This window comes from Molothrus aeneus, chromosome 3 (genome assembly GCF_037042795.1).
Source record: "Molothrus aeneus isolate 106 chromosome 3, BPBGC_Maene_1.0, whole genome shotgun sequence".
NCBI lineage: Eukaryota > Metazoa > Chordata > Aves > Passeriformes > Icteridae > Molothrus > Molothrus aeneus.
This window is the reverse complement of record NC_089648.1, coordinates 61,158,320-61,175,693: the sequence shown is the minus strand read 5'-3', so window position 1 is coordinate 61,175,693 and position 17,374 is coordinate 61,158,320. Positions and strand designations below refer to the sequence as shown.

Here is a 17,374-nt window from a genome sequence, read left to right as displayed (position 1 = left end):
TGTTGATGCTACTTGGTGTACTGCTGATGGTGCCTTTGTATGGGTGTAATGATGTATTTGTGTAAAAATGCAGTCAATGGCTTGGATGGAAGGTGGTCTTTCTTGAATCTCTGTATCCTAAATCATCTGAGTTTGTTTTTGGTGGAGTATTTCTAACCCGTAAGTTTTGGGGTCGCTGGTTGACCTGAGCTGCCGGCTGGCTGATTCCTAAGATGCTGTCAGCTGTCCCCATGAGCTGGTGGTCAGCACTCACCTAAGGATTGCCAGCAGTGGCTGCTGAAAGGATGAGAGTGCCCAGGTCTTGTAGATGACTTAGCATGCAGAGCATTTGGTGGTGCAAGGAGGACTTAAACCATACACAGAGCACTTTTTCCAGGTAATAAATGTTTGTAGTTCTTACCTGGAATATCCAACTTTATTTCTGCAGGTAAAGGTTTCTGAAAATTATGTAAGCTGTTCAGTGCATTAAAACAAAAGTACAAACTGCTGTGAGTTACATGACATGATGAAAACTGCTTGGTCAGATGATTAGTGTGCAATACAACTGAGCAGATTCCCACATGACAGAGAGAATATGTTGAAGAGATCATTGTTACCAGAGTGCTTGGCAAAGATATCAAATGGATGCTGTAAATATGAAATAACTATGAGGATAAATATATCTGAGCCAAAATACAGTGCATCATACATACAAATATCAACACAGCACATAACTAACTACAGGGAGGCAATGTGCTCTGTGGAAAGATTATTTATGAAGAAGGCATAGTGATATATGTAATGGTGGAGAGGTGGTAATGGGCAGGGGGGTTAATTTTTAAGCTATCAGAGAGCTCTGCTGAGATGCAAATTATTTTTTCTTGTCTCTGCTGACAGGGATTGCATGTTATGCTCCATTTTCACCTTTGTTATTTTGTTGTTCCTTAAAGCTCTTATTCAGCATTGCTGAAGGGAGGAGGGGACATGTCATAGGTCATTTTTGCTGAAGTTGGTGCTGAAAAAAGACTAGTTGTGTAACAGTTTTAGCTGGATTTGTGCTCTTATGTAATGTCAAAAGTATTAGGAGCACAAATGCAGTCTCCATGTCTTCCTCACTAGTGGAAATACTGGAGGATGTTTGTTTTATGGGATTTACAGAGAAAACAATATTGCTGGAATGCCAAAATCAGTGTCATTCCAGCTACTTTCCTGAAGATGTGTTCTGTAATGTTCAGAAATATGTAGGGGACTCTAATGTTTCTCAGTGAAATTTGGGTCTCTCCTGTATGGCGCATTTTGGACTGTTCTCCAAATAGTTTTACACGGTGTGAAGAAGTTGCAGTGAAAAGGTAAGACATAGAAATATTTTATCATAAAGTTAAATGTGCCTATAAATAAAATTAACTTCAAGGTGTTATTTCAAAAAATCAGTTTAGAGGGATATCTGAAAAGTATTTTTACTATGTACATTCAACCTGTACATAAATAGGTTGCACTACAAAGGACCTTTTAGACTTGGAAGACAAATCTTGGTCTTCATGTTGTCATCAGCAAAATTCCACTTGTGCTGAATAGTTTAGGAAGCTTTTCTGTTGGCAAATTCTTTAAGACTTGTATGCCACAGACAAGAGAATAGTTGATTTTTTCTTTTTCATAGACAACTCTTACCAATGAGCTATGTGCTTATAGTTTGCCAGTAGAATCCTTATTTTAGGGTCTCATCCCATTCTAATTTATGAGAGTATATCTGCTGTCAGCAAGAGTATGACATAGCTATTGAACTAGTTAAGATAGAGAATGAGGCCTCAGTGAAACAAGAGTATTGCATTCTTGCTATGTCCAAGGATGACTGGCTGAAAAGAAAGGAGATTCGGTAAAAGACAATCTTTTCCATCTTCTCTCTATTGTACTAGAATAAATAAAGCAAGCATAACCATTGCTTCCTCCTTTCTAATTATAATTTGTGTTCCTTCTGTCAGTGTTGTAATGTTTTAGCCCTTGTTATTCAACAGTGTCAATGTGTTTGGTTCAGCTTATCCAGCTGGACACTCCTAGAAATTCCGTACCCTAGTATTCAGTTGCTCCCTATGGATTGCCTTGTTAGTCAGTGAAAACAGAGACAAGCACCTTCATAGAAGGAGCCCTTTCACTTGGCAGTTTAAGAACTTGTTAGGTCAGTAGGATGTTGTGGCTTAGGAACATAAAATCAAAATATATTGTCTGAAAGGACAGAGCATTATGTGGCCTCTGCCATCAAAGCGGTGGTTTGTAAAACACAGTCCTGAACAGAGGACTTTCAGCAATAGGTCCCGCTGGGACTAAAGCTATGTGACATAAAATGTGGTGTGCCATACTGCAAATGTTAATCTTATTTCCCCTCCTTCCTCCACAAAGTTACTACTTTCATACTATAATATTTTTTTATATATAATATTACTTTCATAATATAATACTTATATACATAATAATGAGAAAATACCCTGTTGTAAGGACTTAAGCAGTAGGATTTTTGTTTTTCTTTATCAATTGCCAGTATATTTTGGTACATGCTCGCAATTCCATAGTTTTTGTTCAAAGGAGAATGAGAACCAGTGGAGTTTTATTTCTAAATTTTTCATGATCATTTCTTCTTGTCTGCCAACACACACCACAGGATAGAAGGCTGATTATCGTGTGCTCTCCTTTTGTTACTAGGTCAGTACTTCTAATTCTGAGCTTGTCTGCGTCACTGGGAGTATCAGATAATTTACTCAGAAGGAACCCTCTGACATGCTCAGAATTAGTTTAGTCAGCAGAAAATCATCTGTGCAGAAAAGCTTACTGATTACTCTGAGAGTGCAGGTTACCTGTACTGAAGAGTCTGTATGGGTCAGAGCATGTATTCTGAATCAGTAAATTAAGAAGATTCTGTGTTTGAATCTGCATGCTGTTAGTGAAATTAGTGGCATCTTTTAGAAGAATTCAGTCCTACTAAGAATATGCATTCACTCTCTAGGTTTCTTCATCTTTCTTTCTCTGTCCTTCGCCAAATCTTCTTCCTTAAAAGAAATTTTTAAAAGGGAAAAGAAAGGAAATTTGTGGAATGTGGAAACAGATTTGATGATTTTTTTTTTCTATTTTAAATATCAGAGAATCATTTTGAAGTGTATCTGTTAAATGTACCTAATACGTATATGCTTGAAAGAGCAGTTGTATTTGTCCAGATTCTTTTCTGTGCTTCAGACAGCAGATTTTGCCAGAAGGTCAGTGTCTGCTGAAAGAATACTTACTTGATGTAAATATGATTTTCTGTAAACAGAATTTGTATCAAGCAGGTATTCAACAAATCACTGCATTCTGCTTTTAACCAGCATGTGCTGGCCCATTTGGGGGATGTTATCTGCAAGAGAGAGAGAGAAGATTGCCAAGTTAAGGATTGCTCTGGAGAATGTTGCACTTAGGAAGCTGTGGAGAAACAGGCATCCTCACCCATGTTTGTTTTGAGCCATAGTTACTATGTTTATTAACATTTCAGTGGATGGGACTTTGAGGGAAATTAGTTGCAGGGATTCTAGTCTCTCTTTGTTAATACTTATCACTATTTCTGTTCTATTTTTTGTTTCCAGCTACAAGAAAACACATGAGACCCTGAGCCATGCAGGGCAAAAAGCAACAGCAGCTATCAGCAATGTAGGAACAGCTATCAGCAAGAAGTTTGGAGATATGAGGTATCAGTATCTGCTGCTTCTCTGGTCTTATTTAGAGGACTAAATGTATAAATAATTTGTCATCTCTTCATTTCCTTCTACATTAGTGTTTTAAAGGTTCAAGTAGTTTATAATTAGAGGATTTAATAACATTCATGTTTTTGACTGGGAAGAAGGCATAATGATGACCAAAGATAGAATTTTATAGGAGTCCTGTTTTTTGGGTTTTTTTTTAAAGTACAGTCAGAAATCCTTTTGTAATAACTTTGCCAACTCAAGGAAACATATAAGTAAAATGGAAAAAAAATTGCTGTTAGATCTTTATTAACCCAGTTTTATTCTTATATGGATGCTGGAGAAAAATATCATCTGAAGAAAAGAAGCCTACCTAGGAGCTGCTTGTGATAATACAAAAAATATTTCAGGCTATTTTTAATCGGTTTTTTTTCAAGATATACTGCAAAGTTTTGTTCTGCAGTTGTATAAAAATAGATATGATAGAAGTAACAGGAGTTCAGGTCAATAGAACTGCCACTTAAAGGCAACTTCAGTGTCAGGCTTTATATGTTGATGTATCTTTTAAAGTGTTGGCTTTAAAGTTCCTCAGTATGAGAGCAAAAATTGTATACTGTAAACCAGCATTCTAATTTTCATTAGGCAGTAGAATTACAGAACTTCCTGAGTGATTGAAGGAGTTGATTTTTTTGTTATAAGATAAGTGGACATGGGTAGCTCTACAATTGTGTAATTAGGGTCTCATTTATTAATAGTGCATATTATCCCATTGGTATGTACTCACTTTTTTCTTATTTTGTAATGTATGGGGTAACCATATCCTAAGATCTGTGTGTGCTGCAAATGACTGAAGCTTAGTTCATGGCAATAAAACCTTTTTTTCCCCTTTTTATTTTTATTCTGGATCTTAAATCTTTACAGATTTAACACCTTAACACCTTAACACCTACCTTTTACATACAGCTTAATTAATTAGAGAATTAATTAATTCTCTAAAGTACTAATGTTTTTCTAGGTGAAACTAAAAAAGGAAAATCTTCATTACTGTATTATCTGCTTTACAGTGTCTTTTTCCACATTGCAGTTCAAAATGGAAATGTAGTGAATGACTTACAACCTTGATACATAACTTAGTTATGTATGAACATAACTGAGAAATTTTTACTTGATACAGTTAAACATTCATGAGTAGTATATGCCTATCAAATGCTAGAAGAATAAGCAGGCATGCAATTATATTTTCTTAGTGTATTTTTTTCAGTGTTCAGAAATCTAAGAGCTGAAAACTTTCTAAAACATAAATTTAAAGGATTCATTTAAAAGTTTCTTCTTTAAATGAAGGTTTTTCTTCATAAATTTACTATTACTTAGAATTTATTTTAACTTATATGAGCTTTTGAAATTCATAAAACGTCACGTCTCCCCAGAGGAATAGAAATTTATGTGGTAAAGGCTGTGGTTTATTTGTTTGTTCATTCATTCCCTTTTTGGAGTCTCCCTGGTCTTTTCCTTTGGTGCCTTCTGGCTCTTCCATTATGAGAAACAGTGAGTGAGTTCTTCTTCTGACCTTCATTTCACTCATTATTTCTTGTGGGTTTATTGTATTTCACTTCAGTTCCCTCTTTCCAGGCTCCAGTTGGATTAGTCACTTTCCCAGGCTTTTTTGTTGCCTTTGTTAATTCTTTCTGCCTTCCCTGCATTTATAGTTGTATTCTGTATTTTTGAGAAATGTATAAGATGTGTGTGAGGCATGTGGCACCAACATATTCCCTGTTTCAGTTTATGTCTTCTTAACACTTCCTCTTGCAAAAAAGACAAGCCCACAGCTCAGCAAACAGGTCCTGTTGCTGCTTCCATGCTTTAGATCCTGCAGCAGTGACCAAAGAGTTTGTGTGTGAGTACCTTGAGCACTGGCTCTCGATTATAGAGGGAAGGATGACTTAGCAGTTGAGAATTTCTCAGGTCCTATTACTTGTGCCTTGCACATGGTGTGAGATTAACTGCAAAGGCAGAAATGTCTTCACTGAAATACAGCATGTTCAGCCTTTAATATTTCCCTTAATTAATCACTGTTACCAAATGCCTTTGTCTTACCTATCAGTATCAGCCCCCCTGCCCATGGCAGTCATGCTTCTGACATGGCAGATGGGAGGTGTTTATCCCATTAGCTCTTTAGCTCAAAGCAGATGCTGAGTCCAAAAGCATTTTGATTAATCAAAAAGAGGATTTCTAGTAGCTTTTTTTGATTTAAATTATTACCTTGAACCTTGGTTGTGAATTTTTCAGGAAAATATGAACTTCCAACACTCCTTTTTTGTGGATGCTTGCTGTTTTCAGTTAAGTTCTCAGCTGGGAGAGGTTTCTTGATGCTTGATGATGAAGCAGCAAGTGGTCTAGCCAGGTTCCCATAGTTATAGAGAGAGTGGCATGACTTGAACCTTCTGCATCTGCTGCACATCCTAAATCTGGAGTGATGGTCAGTATGCTTCCCTTAGCAACAAAGCTGGCCGAAATTCTTGGCTCAGCTTGGCCAGGTGTAGTTCTGTGTGGGGTCATATTACAAACCTTATCACTTAAATAACCTGATTATTAAAAATCTCCCCTCTCCCTTTCCAATCTCACTTGTGTTTGGACACAAAACTGTAAAGAGGCAGGAATTTTCTGTGTCATTGTTGGTTTGCTTTTTTTTGCTAATCCAAATAATTTTATTTCAGTGATCTAGTGTATGGATTATCACCACCCCCTCCCATCCTGTCATTTTAAACAAACATCAGACTCTAGCTTAATTCTCTTGGTTAGGCATTAAGGCTGATAGTCACCAATGACATCCAGATGCAAATCCCTGTTTTGCTTTCATTCACAGCAGACATTTGAAACTGATTTCTAAAATCCAGATGTCATCATAATTCCCAGTATGTTCAGCAGCCTTACTTCCTGGTGATGGTGATTTTGAAAGGGTCTGTAGACAGACTGACTAAATACTGAAACCTGCCTTCTTTATGAAACAAAATTCTGTTTTCTATGTTACCTGCTACATCAACTGTACAGAGCACTACATGAAAAACATATTTCTGTTCTGAAGTTATTGGATCTTAATTTTCATTTTGTTTTATCTCTAAAAATATTACTAAAATATAATATAAAAACAGGCCAGATAGACTCCCCCAAATGTGCTATTTTGTTATGTTAGCGTTCAAGAAGATAAAATCTGTAAGAAAAATGACAAAATTCTGTGTATCTGAAAGTACAGATGCCACCCTTTGGGGACCAAGTGCTTTTCCTGCAGCTGCTGTGCTTCTCTTTCATCCCCACCCCATCTTCCCAGTGTCACTACTCTCTAATTCATTTTGTGCATGAATAATCGCTAGCGTTTTACATTTTCTGAATTTTGTATTAATAAGCTTGTAAGGGATCTTTACAGTCATAATGCATCCTATTTAATATTGTGTTTCTAGGAATACAAGAAATGCATATAAAACCAGTGTACAGATACCTCTGCTTTAGGATACAAAATAGACACTAGCAATTATAGCTAAGATAATAGATTCTTCATTAATAGGCCTTGTGATTAATTATATGCCATCAAGATTTTTTTTTTTTTTTGCTCCTCCATCTCCAGCTCACATTGTCTCTTTTAATATTTATCTGGTATGGAAAGTTAAGAGAAAGGGGGTAGTCCCAGGTCACTCACAGGGCATTGATCAGAGGCTCAGATCTCTCAGTATTAGAGATTGCACTGACATTTTAACATGGCTCTTGCTAAGAAGAGCACAGATCTGATAGAGTTAGGGTCTTTATCCTTTTCTCCTTTGCTTTCTGCTAAAGTTTGAATATTTTTATGCTATACTGCTGGACTACTCTGCAGTTGTCTGTATGAATCTATGTCTCATCTCTGCTGATGACCTTTTTAAAAACAAGTTGTGATACCAAGTGAGAGATTTTCTGGGTTTTGGGTTGCTTTAAAAAAAAAAAAAAGAGGAAAGAAAGAAAAAGTAAACTATGTGCACTACACTACTATATGCACACTACCACATACATTGCTGCTACTCAAGTAAAGGTATTTAAAGATTAGGCTAACAAAGGCATGCATGCAAATTAGGATGTCAGCAGTTACATTTTGTATAGCTCCTTCATTCAGCTGCCTGGTACGTTTTCTTTAATTACATGATCACACAGACCCCTTTCAAATTCAGTGCCTGGGATGAGCCAGCTCTCAAAATGAATGAAGGTAATATAACACCTCATTCCTGCCAGGAGTTGGAAAGCACAGGTGGAAAGACACAAAAGGCTGCAGGGAGGGACAGCCTGGGGGCATGACTGTGGCAGTTGAATGTGCCCCGAGAACAGGAGGCACCAGAGGGGTGGAGGAAGGCAAAATTAATGCCTCTCCGGAGATGCAAGGGGGATTCTGGGAACTACAAAGCAGATACTGGAGGAATGCATTAACCTGTTATTTTCTAAGCATCTAGAAGATAGCATGATAGCAAAAACATAAAAGGGTTTGTCAAGAACAATTAACTTGAACTGACAGCACCTGTCATAGAGGATAGATGGAAGGTAGGAGATGTGATAGAGCTTGACTTTGATAAGCCTGTCTGTATTTTTCTTGCAGAAGTAGAGAAATACAGCTTAGGTGTTACTGCTTTAGCAGGAAGAGAGCATAGGGAATTGAAAATTGTATCCAAAGAATAGGTCGCAGTAGCTGACCATAATGTAGGATTTTGCAGGCATCTGTCCTGAGTCTGTTACTCATCAGCATTTTCATTGCTGGGTTAGATGAAAGTGCCAGGATGGCATTGCTTAGAATTCCCAAATGATTGCAGTGGCAGGGTATGCAAGCACTTTAGGCACCAGGATTAGAAATCCACATTATTTTAAATGATAAAATAAAATTCAGTGTAGGAAAGTGTAACATGCTTTATTGCCAAATGGGGAAAAAGTTCAAAAGCAGAGATGGGGAACACTGACCATGCAGCTCTGGCAGAGAAGGGCTAGCAAGTCTAGCCTTGTGGTTCACAAGTGCAGCTGAACAGAAGTTATTTCTGAAGGTTGTGAAATCTCTGTCATTTAAAGTCTTTAGAAGCAGGTGGGGCCAAAATCTTTTGGCGATGGTTCAGGTATGATTATTCTGCTTTACCACTTCGGGAGCTGACTTTGGTTGTGCCTTTTTTGTTGTGCCTTTTGGGGGTTTTTGTTGTTGTTGTTTGTTGTGGTGATAGAGTTTTTGCACAGCCTTTTAGAATTTCTGTGATGTAAGGATGTTCTGGGCACTTAAAATTGCTGTCAGATGTGAATTCCTTCAAATGCTGTAGCTGTCATGCCTGCAACTACCATTCTCAAACTTTCTGTCTTTTGGTACCCCTATAAAGGAAATAGCAATACTTCCTTGCTTCAGAAAATTATTTCGTAAGCGTTTCTTTTGCTGATGGATGAGGAAGTTGTTTTCTCTCACTTCCATGGACATTTGTCCCTTAATTTATGCTGGTTTTTATAGGTCTGCTGTAACAGAGATTTCATTATCATATGTCTGTGCAAGTATCTGTACTGGCATGGAGAAGGGGGCGGCTCTGTACTGGGAGCCAGCAGGTAGTAGAAGGAGGGCAACAGTATTACTTAAACGGGTCTGAGCAGAAATGTGTTGTGAAGACAAACCCTTGACTGTTTGAGAAGCAGCATTATACATGATGATGTGTATAACCTTGTAAATAAACCTGAAGAAATCAATGCTTTTCTTTGGAGCAAAGTATGAACATTGCGCAGTAAATAATGCATCACACTACACACTGAGAAAGGATGTGAAAAATAAGTATTTGAAGAGATGTTCATTAAGTGTGCACCACCTCTCTGGCTCACTGCATGAGGCAGGTGTTCCCTTGAAGTGGTCTGTAATTAAAGACTACATCAGTAGCACAGATGAAGGAGAGGCCTGTCTGCCTCATCATTTCTCAACTTTGGAACATTAATGACATCCTTTGAATATTGTATCTCAGTATGTCTCTCCCATTTCCGTCTTAATTAAGTTTCCTGTGAGGTGGAACACAGTGTCAAAGTGTTTCAAGTATTATTTTCAACAAAGAACAAGTATTTTAGAAAATGTTATTTTAGGAATTAAAAACTCCTTATTTTTTACATACCCTTTTTAAACTGAGAGATGATTAAGGGATTCAGAGGGGGAAAAACATCATTTGCTCTTATGTACCTGTACAATTTCAGTTCACCTATACTTTCTCTTTATTGATATTAAAGGAGGCTATGAGAAGAGAAAACAGCATTGTTTAAATCTGTTCTAATAAAGAGAACACCAAATTTAGTTTTTAAAGATAAAACTTCTGTTTTTCAATGCATACAGAATAGGTATGCTGCATAGCGAAGGACTGTATGAAAAGTTTTTCTTTGGGGGGATCTGAACTGATCCACATTCTACTGTGAATTCCAGCATCAAAATTTGAATGTAAATTATTTTATTTTTCTCCTTGGGCAGTTTGACATGCTACAGATGTGTATGTCTATTTTTGTTACCTTTTCCTAATACTTTTAACTCTTGCTTTTCTTTCCTTGTGCATCCACCCCAGATCACATTCAATTGGGTAAGACACATTACTCTCCTTGAATACTGCCTGTGTATTTGACCAGATTTGTTTTATGGGCTGTAATGCAGTAACCTCTTTCCTTTCAGCTTCATTATATGCTACTTAAACTGTTATGCCTCATTTTTGCAGCACGGTGAGTGTAACAAGAGAAGGATTGGACTAAGTGTTTGCCTTGAGTAGATTAGTTTTAAATTCAAATAATGGACACATTCAAAAGACGTTGGTCTTGAGAAAACCTACTTATATATAATCCCATTCTCTTAACCATATTCTTTCTGTCAGAGGCTTGAACATGAGCAACAAACAGTAAAAAGTTCTGTTCAGCTGAGTTTTGTAAAGATTATATGAAGTATTTAATTACCTCATCTTCAAGAGAGCAAAAATATCTTGGTCATGATTCTTTAAAAGTCTTGAGTCTTGGGGAAATTTCCAAGTTCTGAAGATGATAAAGGAGTTCTTTATAATTAGAGTTTATTGATTCTGTAAACCACTTGAATATGTGATAAAAAAAAATTGTTAGAAAACAATTTTATGTGTTCTTAAAGATTCTGTAAGCAGTCTGGCTTTATGTCATTTCACTCTGAGGAGAGGCTGAACAGCCCTGAAGGCCTTGCCACTCCCTCTGGCCTTGTAGTATCTTCAATGCACTGAAAAGCTCAAGAGTATTTTTTCCATTCAGCTAAGTTATCCTAACAAGGACTCTAATTCACTGAGTAAACTTCAAAGTACAGCATAGATTGACCTTCTAAACTCACTCTGACATGAAACTAAAATGTAATAAATGACAGATTCCTCTGTCATGAAGGATCCCTGTTCTCTGCAATGATCACGATCACAGTCATGCATGTCTTTAAAAAAAGCTTAATATTTTAGGCTTGTACTAAAAGAAGATTTTGCACTGTCTCTATAACTTGCATTCTTACCTCTTTAGAGAAATTAAAATATGAACTCAAAAAATAAGCATTTAATATTTTGATTGTCATGTGCCATCTCTTAGCTTTGTGAATTTAATCTTCTGGTTTAAACCTTTATACTTGGAATGTTTTGCTATTAAAAGATGAGCAGTCTATGCTGAAATACTTCCAAACTTTATTTTTGCCTATTTGTTGTGGGTTGCAAAACTAAAATGGCAAGGATGCTTGCTTAATTTAATGAGGACTGTTAAAGATTTGCTGCACTTGTGAAATGTTTGGGCTAATCTTTCATAAGTCTTAAAAATTATGTGAAAATTTGAACATGAAACATTAGCATTGTCTGCTGTCAGTTCTTGTCTATCTGATCTTAGCAGAAGCCTTAAAATATATACAACAGCAAACAGTTTGTATTAGATCTCACTATTCCACCTGCTTGCCAAATAGCTCTTCCCTCCTTTCCCCACCCCCATTTCTGAAAATCTTTAATCTTTAGAAAAGCTTTAAGATTGTAATCTGGAAAACCAAATCTGTATAATAGACTCAGTGCTGCTCTGATTTTGTGTAGTTTATAACAAACACTTGTGCTGTTTGTATGAGAGCTTTCATTTTTTATGCTATAATCATGCTTTACTTGCAACCAAGTGTTGGTGATGCTTACAGTAAAGCTCTCCCTGTTCTCAGTCAGACCAGGCTGCAGCTGTCAGTCAACACTGAAAGTAGCAATGCAGGGATTTTTGGAAAAAGACACACTCTTGCATCACACACTTTACCTGAAGTGCTCAGATCTAAATGTGCTTATGGAAAGTTCTTAAGCTTCAAATAAAGATTCTTATTTTCGGTCAGGCATGATGCTTCCCAGCAGCAGGGAACAGGTGATGCTGTGAAAACAGAGTTGGTGTCTGAAATGGGAGAATTTGGCTCATGTAAGTCAAGCAGTCAGCGTGGGTGGCATCTGGAGGTCTAAAGCTGTGCAGCATGATTTGGGGATCTTAGAGTAATGCAGAGGTCCCATGTTCTGCTTACAACTTTCCAATACTCCTGCTGCTGGGAAGTCTGAGGAGGGAAGTGTCACAAAGAGAGCTGGATGAGAGCTGTGGAAAATAGCTCCGTACCTTTGGTAAAGTTGAGGAGTGAAGGAGGAAGTGAAATGTCCTGGAGAGGTGCAGATATGTGAGAGTGCTGCCTCTCTGGCTGAAGAAACCTCTTGTTTAGGTAAGCAGTTGTGCCTTTTGAGATTGGGAGTCAGCGGAACCAGCTCCACTGATGTGCACAAACCTAGGGTGTATCCGTCCTGCCCAACACACAGCTCGTCCTCTGTCACTGCGGGACATGGAGGTGGCTCTCTGTGCCCTTTCCTGTGTCTCTGTAGATAGCCAGGGCCTGCACCATTTAAATGGATTTTGCCAGGAGCTGTTTTGCATCATTCTTTTGAGCCCCATTGCTGGTCAGTTGACATGAGAATGTGGCGGTAAGATCTTTAGAGCTGAGAGTTGGACAAGCCCTTGCCATCAGAAGAGGAAGAATACCAGCTCTCTTGACTATATGTATATGTACATTTAAAGCTAAGTTAAAAAATACATTATAATCATATTGGAAATCAGATTTTACAGCTTTTTTTTTCTTATGTTTTGCTTTCATCCCACAGCTATTCTATTCGCCATTCCATAAGCATGCCTGCAATGAGGTAATGTGCTACCCACATTCTATTTGCTATGGTGATGTTCAACAGAGTAATGAGGGGGGATTTGCATGCTTTGATCCTGATCCTGCAGTTTTTAGTTGGATGAGAAGTCTCACTTCAATCAATTAAGGTTATTCATGTAGATAAGTGCTGCAGGACAGGCTAGCTGTGGGTTTTTTGGTTTTTTGGTTTGTTTTTTTTTCATTTTAATTGTATTAACTGCTTAATCTTTTCTACAAGCCTTTGAGTAAATGAAGCAGTTCTGAGATGTATTTGGGTAGCTGATTGTTATCAGGTTTGTATTACTGAATATGAAATTCAGTTGTTTTGCTGTCTCTAGAACATCATCCAAAGCCCATTAACGTCAGAGATGCTTTCCACTCCAACAGGCTTTGGATCATGCTCCTATGGAGGGATTTTACATGAGTGCTTTCATATTTTAATGGCTATAATCAAGCTTTACTTCACTGCAGCCAAATATTGACGTCTGTTCAAGTAAAGCTCTGACTGTTTTCAATATAAAATTAGTATCCAGCTTTCTTTTTACTCCCTTGGCCTTTAAATACATGACTGTCCCCACTCTGTGCCAAGCATGCATGACAAACAAATTCACAACTAAATGATGGATGCTAATTCATTCAACTTCAGCAGGTGGGTAGTTTAAGGCAGCATTCACCAATGTGACCTATGGATCAAATATTAGTTATAAAACTCAGTTTCTCTCTCCTTTTGACCCTTCTTGTCCTATGAAAAAATCTGTCATCTAAATAACAGAAACTAAATTTGCATTATTTTTTCAACTGGCTTCTGTTTGCTCTTCCCTTAAATTGGGGTCATTTTAACTCAGCCTGATGGGGGATATGATATAAATGTATTTGCAGAATGAGGAACTGTGCTGACAACTTCAGCCAACTGTGCTGGCTGAAGTTATCAGTGCCTGAGCTTCAGAGTATTCACTAATAATGAAACAATGTATGCTTTAAATGAGCTCTCAGGTGCCAAGCAAGGAGCAGAGAACCAGAAGAAGGTCCCCTTCACCCACTGTAGACTTGTCCAAGTCTCCAGTGTGTTGGGTGAACACAAAGAAAAGCTTAGCTTAGCCAGGGAGGCACCTTAGGAGCACAGTCTCTCTAAAGTCTTTGTCTTTGAAAACAGCAGTCACAAAATCACAGGGAAGGGGGGGCGGGGCAGGATTCCTCAAAGACATTTGGGACCCACTTCCCATGTGGTTCTAATGTCCTTCTTCCCAACCTTAGGACATTAAACTTGGCATCTTTTTAATAATGTACATTATGAACTTGCTCATCAGCTGAAAAGAATGTTTATTTCTTTACAGCAACAATACAGATGGATAAAGCCATAGAAAAGCAGCATTACAGGCAGCATTGTCTGGTTGTTCTTCTGAGAACATGACAAATGTATCATAGAGTAGGCAGGCCAGTTATAATTTGGTTTCAATTACTATGCAGGTTCTACTTTTGAAAATTTGTAGCTAAAAAGTACTCATCCGATTACCATAATTGGATTTGACTGACAGAGCACAAGTGAGTGTTCATAGCCTTGTGCTGCCAGCCAGCCTTCATTCTGTGCTGACAGTGTTGGCTGGCAAGAACTGATCAAATTGTGGAATTATCCCATGATGTTGGCAACTGACTCTTTTTCCTCCCTTCAACTTTTTTTCTCCTAGGAACTCTCCAACTTTCAAATCGTTTGAGGAGAAGGTTGAAACCACTGTCACAAGCCTTAAGGTAAAGGCTAGGGGCAGAGTTTGCATGCCCGTGTGTGTTAAAGCGTGACAGCTTAGTTGTCCTTATCATTTGTACAGAAGACTGATTTAGTTTGTTGTTCCATCAAGAAATGTCATTGAGCACTAATGGAAAATGAAGGCAATATGCAAAGAAATTGTTTTCCTTTGCTTTGTTGCTAAGAAATTATTTCTGATGCCTGCTAAAGTAAGCAAGTGGTCTCGGAAATGCCAAAAATAGTGGTGGTAAGGAGTGTCTGTTCCCAGTCATCTCAATGTGTCATTCAGAAATAGAAAAAGGTAATTCAAACTGCACAGCTCTGAAGACCATTTCCACTCACAGTGATCTGCTTGATCACTGAGAAGCCTGATCTTATTTTGTTGACTAAGCACAGGTGTTCTAGAGGAGAGTATTTGTCATGCCAGCTCAGCCTGTTGAGTTCGGAGTGCTCTTAGATCATCCTTTAAGAAATCTGTAATTAAGCAGGAAAATACAGTAAGTTCTGAGTCTGAAATAATCCTCCATATCTCATGAAACCTTGTCTATCTTTATTGACAAACTCACTGACGTTTTCTCAAAATCTTCTCTTCTCTTCTCTTCTCTTCTCTTCTCTTCTCTTCTCTTCTCTTCTCTTCTCTTCTCTTCTCTTCTCTTCTCTTCTCTTCAGAATCACAGAATCACAGAAATTCTAGGTTGGAAGAGACCTTTAAGATCATCGAGTCCAACCCATGTTCTAATACCTCAACTAGATCATGGCACCAAGTGCCACATCCAGTCTTTTTTTAAACTCTTCGAGGGATGGTGACTCCACGACCTCCCTGGGTAGATGATTCCAGTATTTGACTACTCTTTCTGTAAAATACTTCCTCCTTATTTCTAGCTTGCATCTCCCTTGGCGCAGCTTGAGACTGTGTCCTCTTGTTCTGTCTGTTGTTGCCCGGAGAAAGAGACCGACCCCCAGCTCACCACAGCTACCCTTCAGGAAGTTGAAGAGGGTGATAAGGTCACCCCTGAGTCTCCTTTTCTCCAGGCTGAACAACCCCAGCTCCCTCAGTCGCTCTTCATATGGCTTGTGTTCTAAGCCCCTCACCAGCCTCGTTGCTCTCCTTTGGACACGCTCAAGCATCTCAACGTCCCTCCTAAAGTGAGGGGCTCTTCTCTTCTCTTCTCTTCTCTTCTCTTCTCTTCTCTTCTCTTCTCTTCTCTTCTCTTCTCTTCTCTTCTCTTCTCTTCTCTTCTCTTCTCTTCTCTTCTCTTCTCTTCTCTTCTCTTCTCTTCTCTTCTCTTCTCTTCTCTTCTCTTCTCTTTTTTCCTTATGTGAATGGGGAAGGGAAGCTGGAATCGTGTATCTAGGGTGCCACCAGGGTAGACTGCAGACAAATGGGAATATTTCAGCATTGCTTCTCCTTTTCCCTACCTCTGTTCCAAGGCTTGCAAGATTAGGAAGACCAGGGGATGGGGGAGAAATCATGGAATTACCCTTCAATTCTAGGGTTTTGTTGTGGTCTCAAAAAGTAGAGAACGACCCAGAGAGGCCCCTGAAAAAAGAACAGCAGTAGTCTTATAATCTTTCCAACCCCTGTATCAGCTACAAAGCTTCAGTGATCCTACAGTGTTCTGCAGTTCGCCAAAACTGATGTTCAGGTTTCATAACACTTAGAAGTCAAATTTCAAATTAGATTTTATTTTCTCTTGGAGTCTGGACTTTGGATTGTAGCTTTCTTGGAAGAGTATACTAGTTCATTTTCCCCTGGAAATCAAACAGGACAAGGGTGTCTCATTCTTCTCAACTTTTCTGAAAATCTGAACTCTGATGAATTAAATGTTTTATTGGAATTCCAAGCTAGGTAAGCTGCTGTGCTAGCTAAAGAAACAGGATTACGTAGGATTAACCCTTTGGAAACTTAGAACACAAGGTTCATTTAATAAAATAATCTTCCTAAGCATTCAGTGGCTGAGAGGTTGAAAAATGTCAGCTTGTCTTTGAGTTCTGTTGCAATTCTAGGATGGAGTAAAAGGTTTTGCCCTATTTTCTGGCTTGAATCATCTTGGAGCAGGCATATCAGCAAGCAAAGCCATAAAAGAATGTTCTCTTACCAAGACAACCTAGTCACAACAGCTTTGTCTCTTCATCGCTTAGTCTTGATCATTTCCAAATCTTTAGATACAGCTCTATCTTTGTTAGAGAACTTCTTTTTCAAAGATTTAGTCTTACTGATTTTTATTTTTAATACTTATTACAAATTCAGTGACCTGAAGCATTCTGGAAGTAGATGTGCAAGCACATTGGATACGTTTGATTGATGTATTTTGGTAACACTTCTCTGCCTTCTCCCATGAAAATGCCACTGGCAGTTTTATATTCCAGTTCTAGGCAGCTACAAGTGCCTGAAGGGATTTAGGTCCTTTGGTTACCATATTCCTTCTGCTGTCCAAAATCCCAGTGTGGTTTATGAATTTTGTGAGCAGCTGTGTTGCTATAGCTGGCATGTGGGCCACTCAGCAAATGAACCAGTACATTTTAGTATCCATCTCTTTCCCAGCCTGCATAGAATTGGAAAAAAAATCAATGAAACCAGTGTGAGCCACTCAGGTAAACAACCCCATTGGGTTTACTGCTAGGGTCTAAGGTCCTGCCTGGGATCTACTTAGGGACTGACTCCTTTAAGCATATGAGACATGCCACTGTCAAATTTTATGATGGCAGCCTAGTTTAGAAATTCTGGACTAAAGTTGCTTTATTTGACTGGTTTTATAGCTGTTG

General features: G+C 38.3%; 1 protein-coding gene across 2 annotated transcripts in view; it reads left to right on the top strand.

Annotated features, from left to right (window-relative positions):
* TPD52L1 (TPD52 like 1) overlaps window positions 1–17,374 on the top strand; it is a 51,128-nt gene that overhangs the window by 31,817 nt on the left and 1,937 nt on the right. The window contains exons 4-7 of one of the 2 annotated variants that reach the window (XM_066547058.1): window positions 3,585–3,686; window positions 10,253–10,267; window positions 12,830–12,868; window positions 14,553–14,613. In XM_066547058.1, coding sequence (XP_066403155.1) covers window positions 3,585–3,686; window positions 10,253–10,267; window positions 12,830–12,868; window positions 14,553–14,613 — 217 coding nt within the window. The remainder of the gene's footprint in view (window positions 1–3,584; window positions 3,687–10,252; window positions 10,268–12,829; window positions 12,869–14,552; window positions 14,614–17,374) is intronic. The other variant, XM_066547059.1, reaches the window with a different exon arrangement.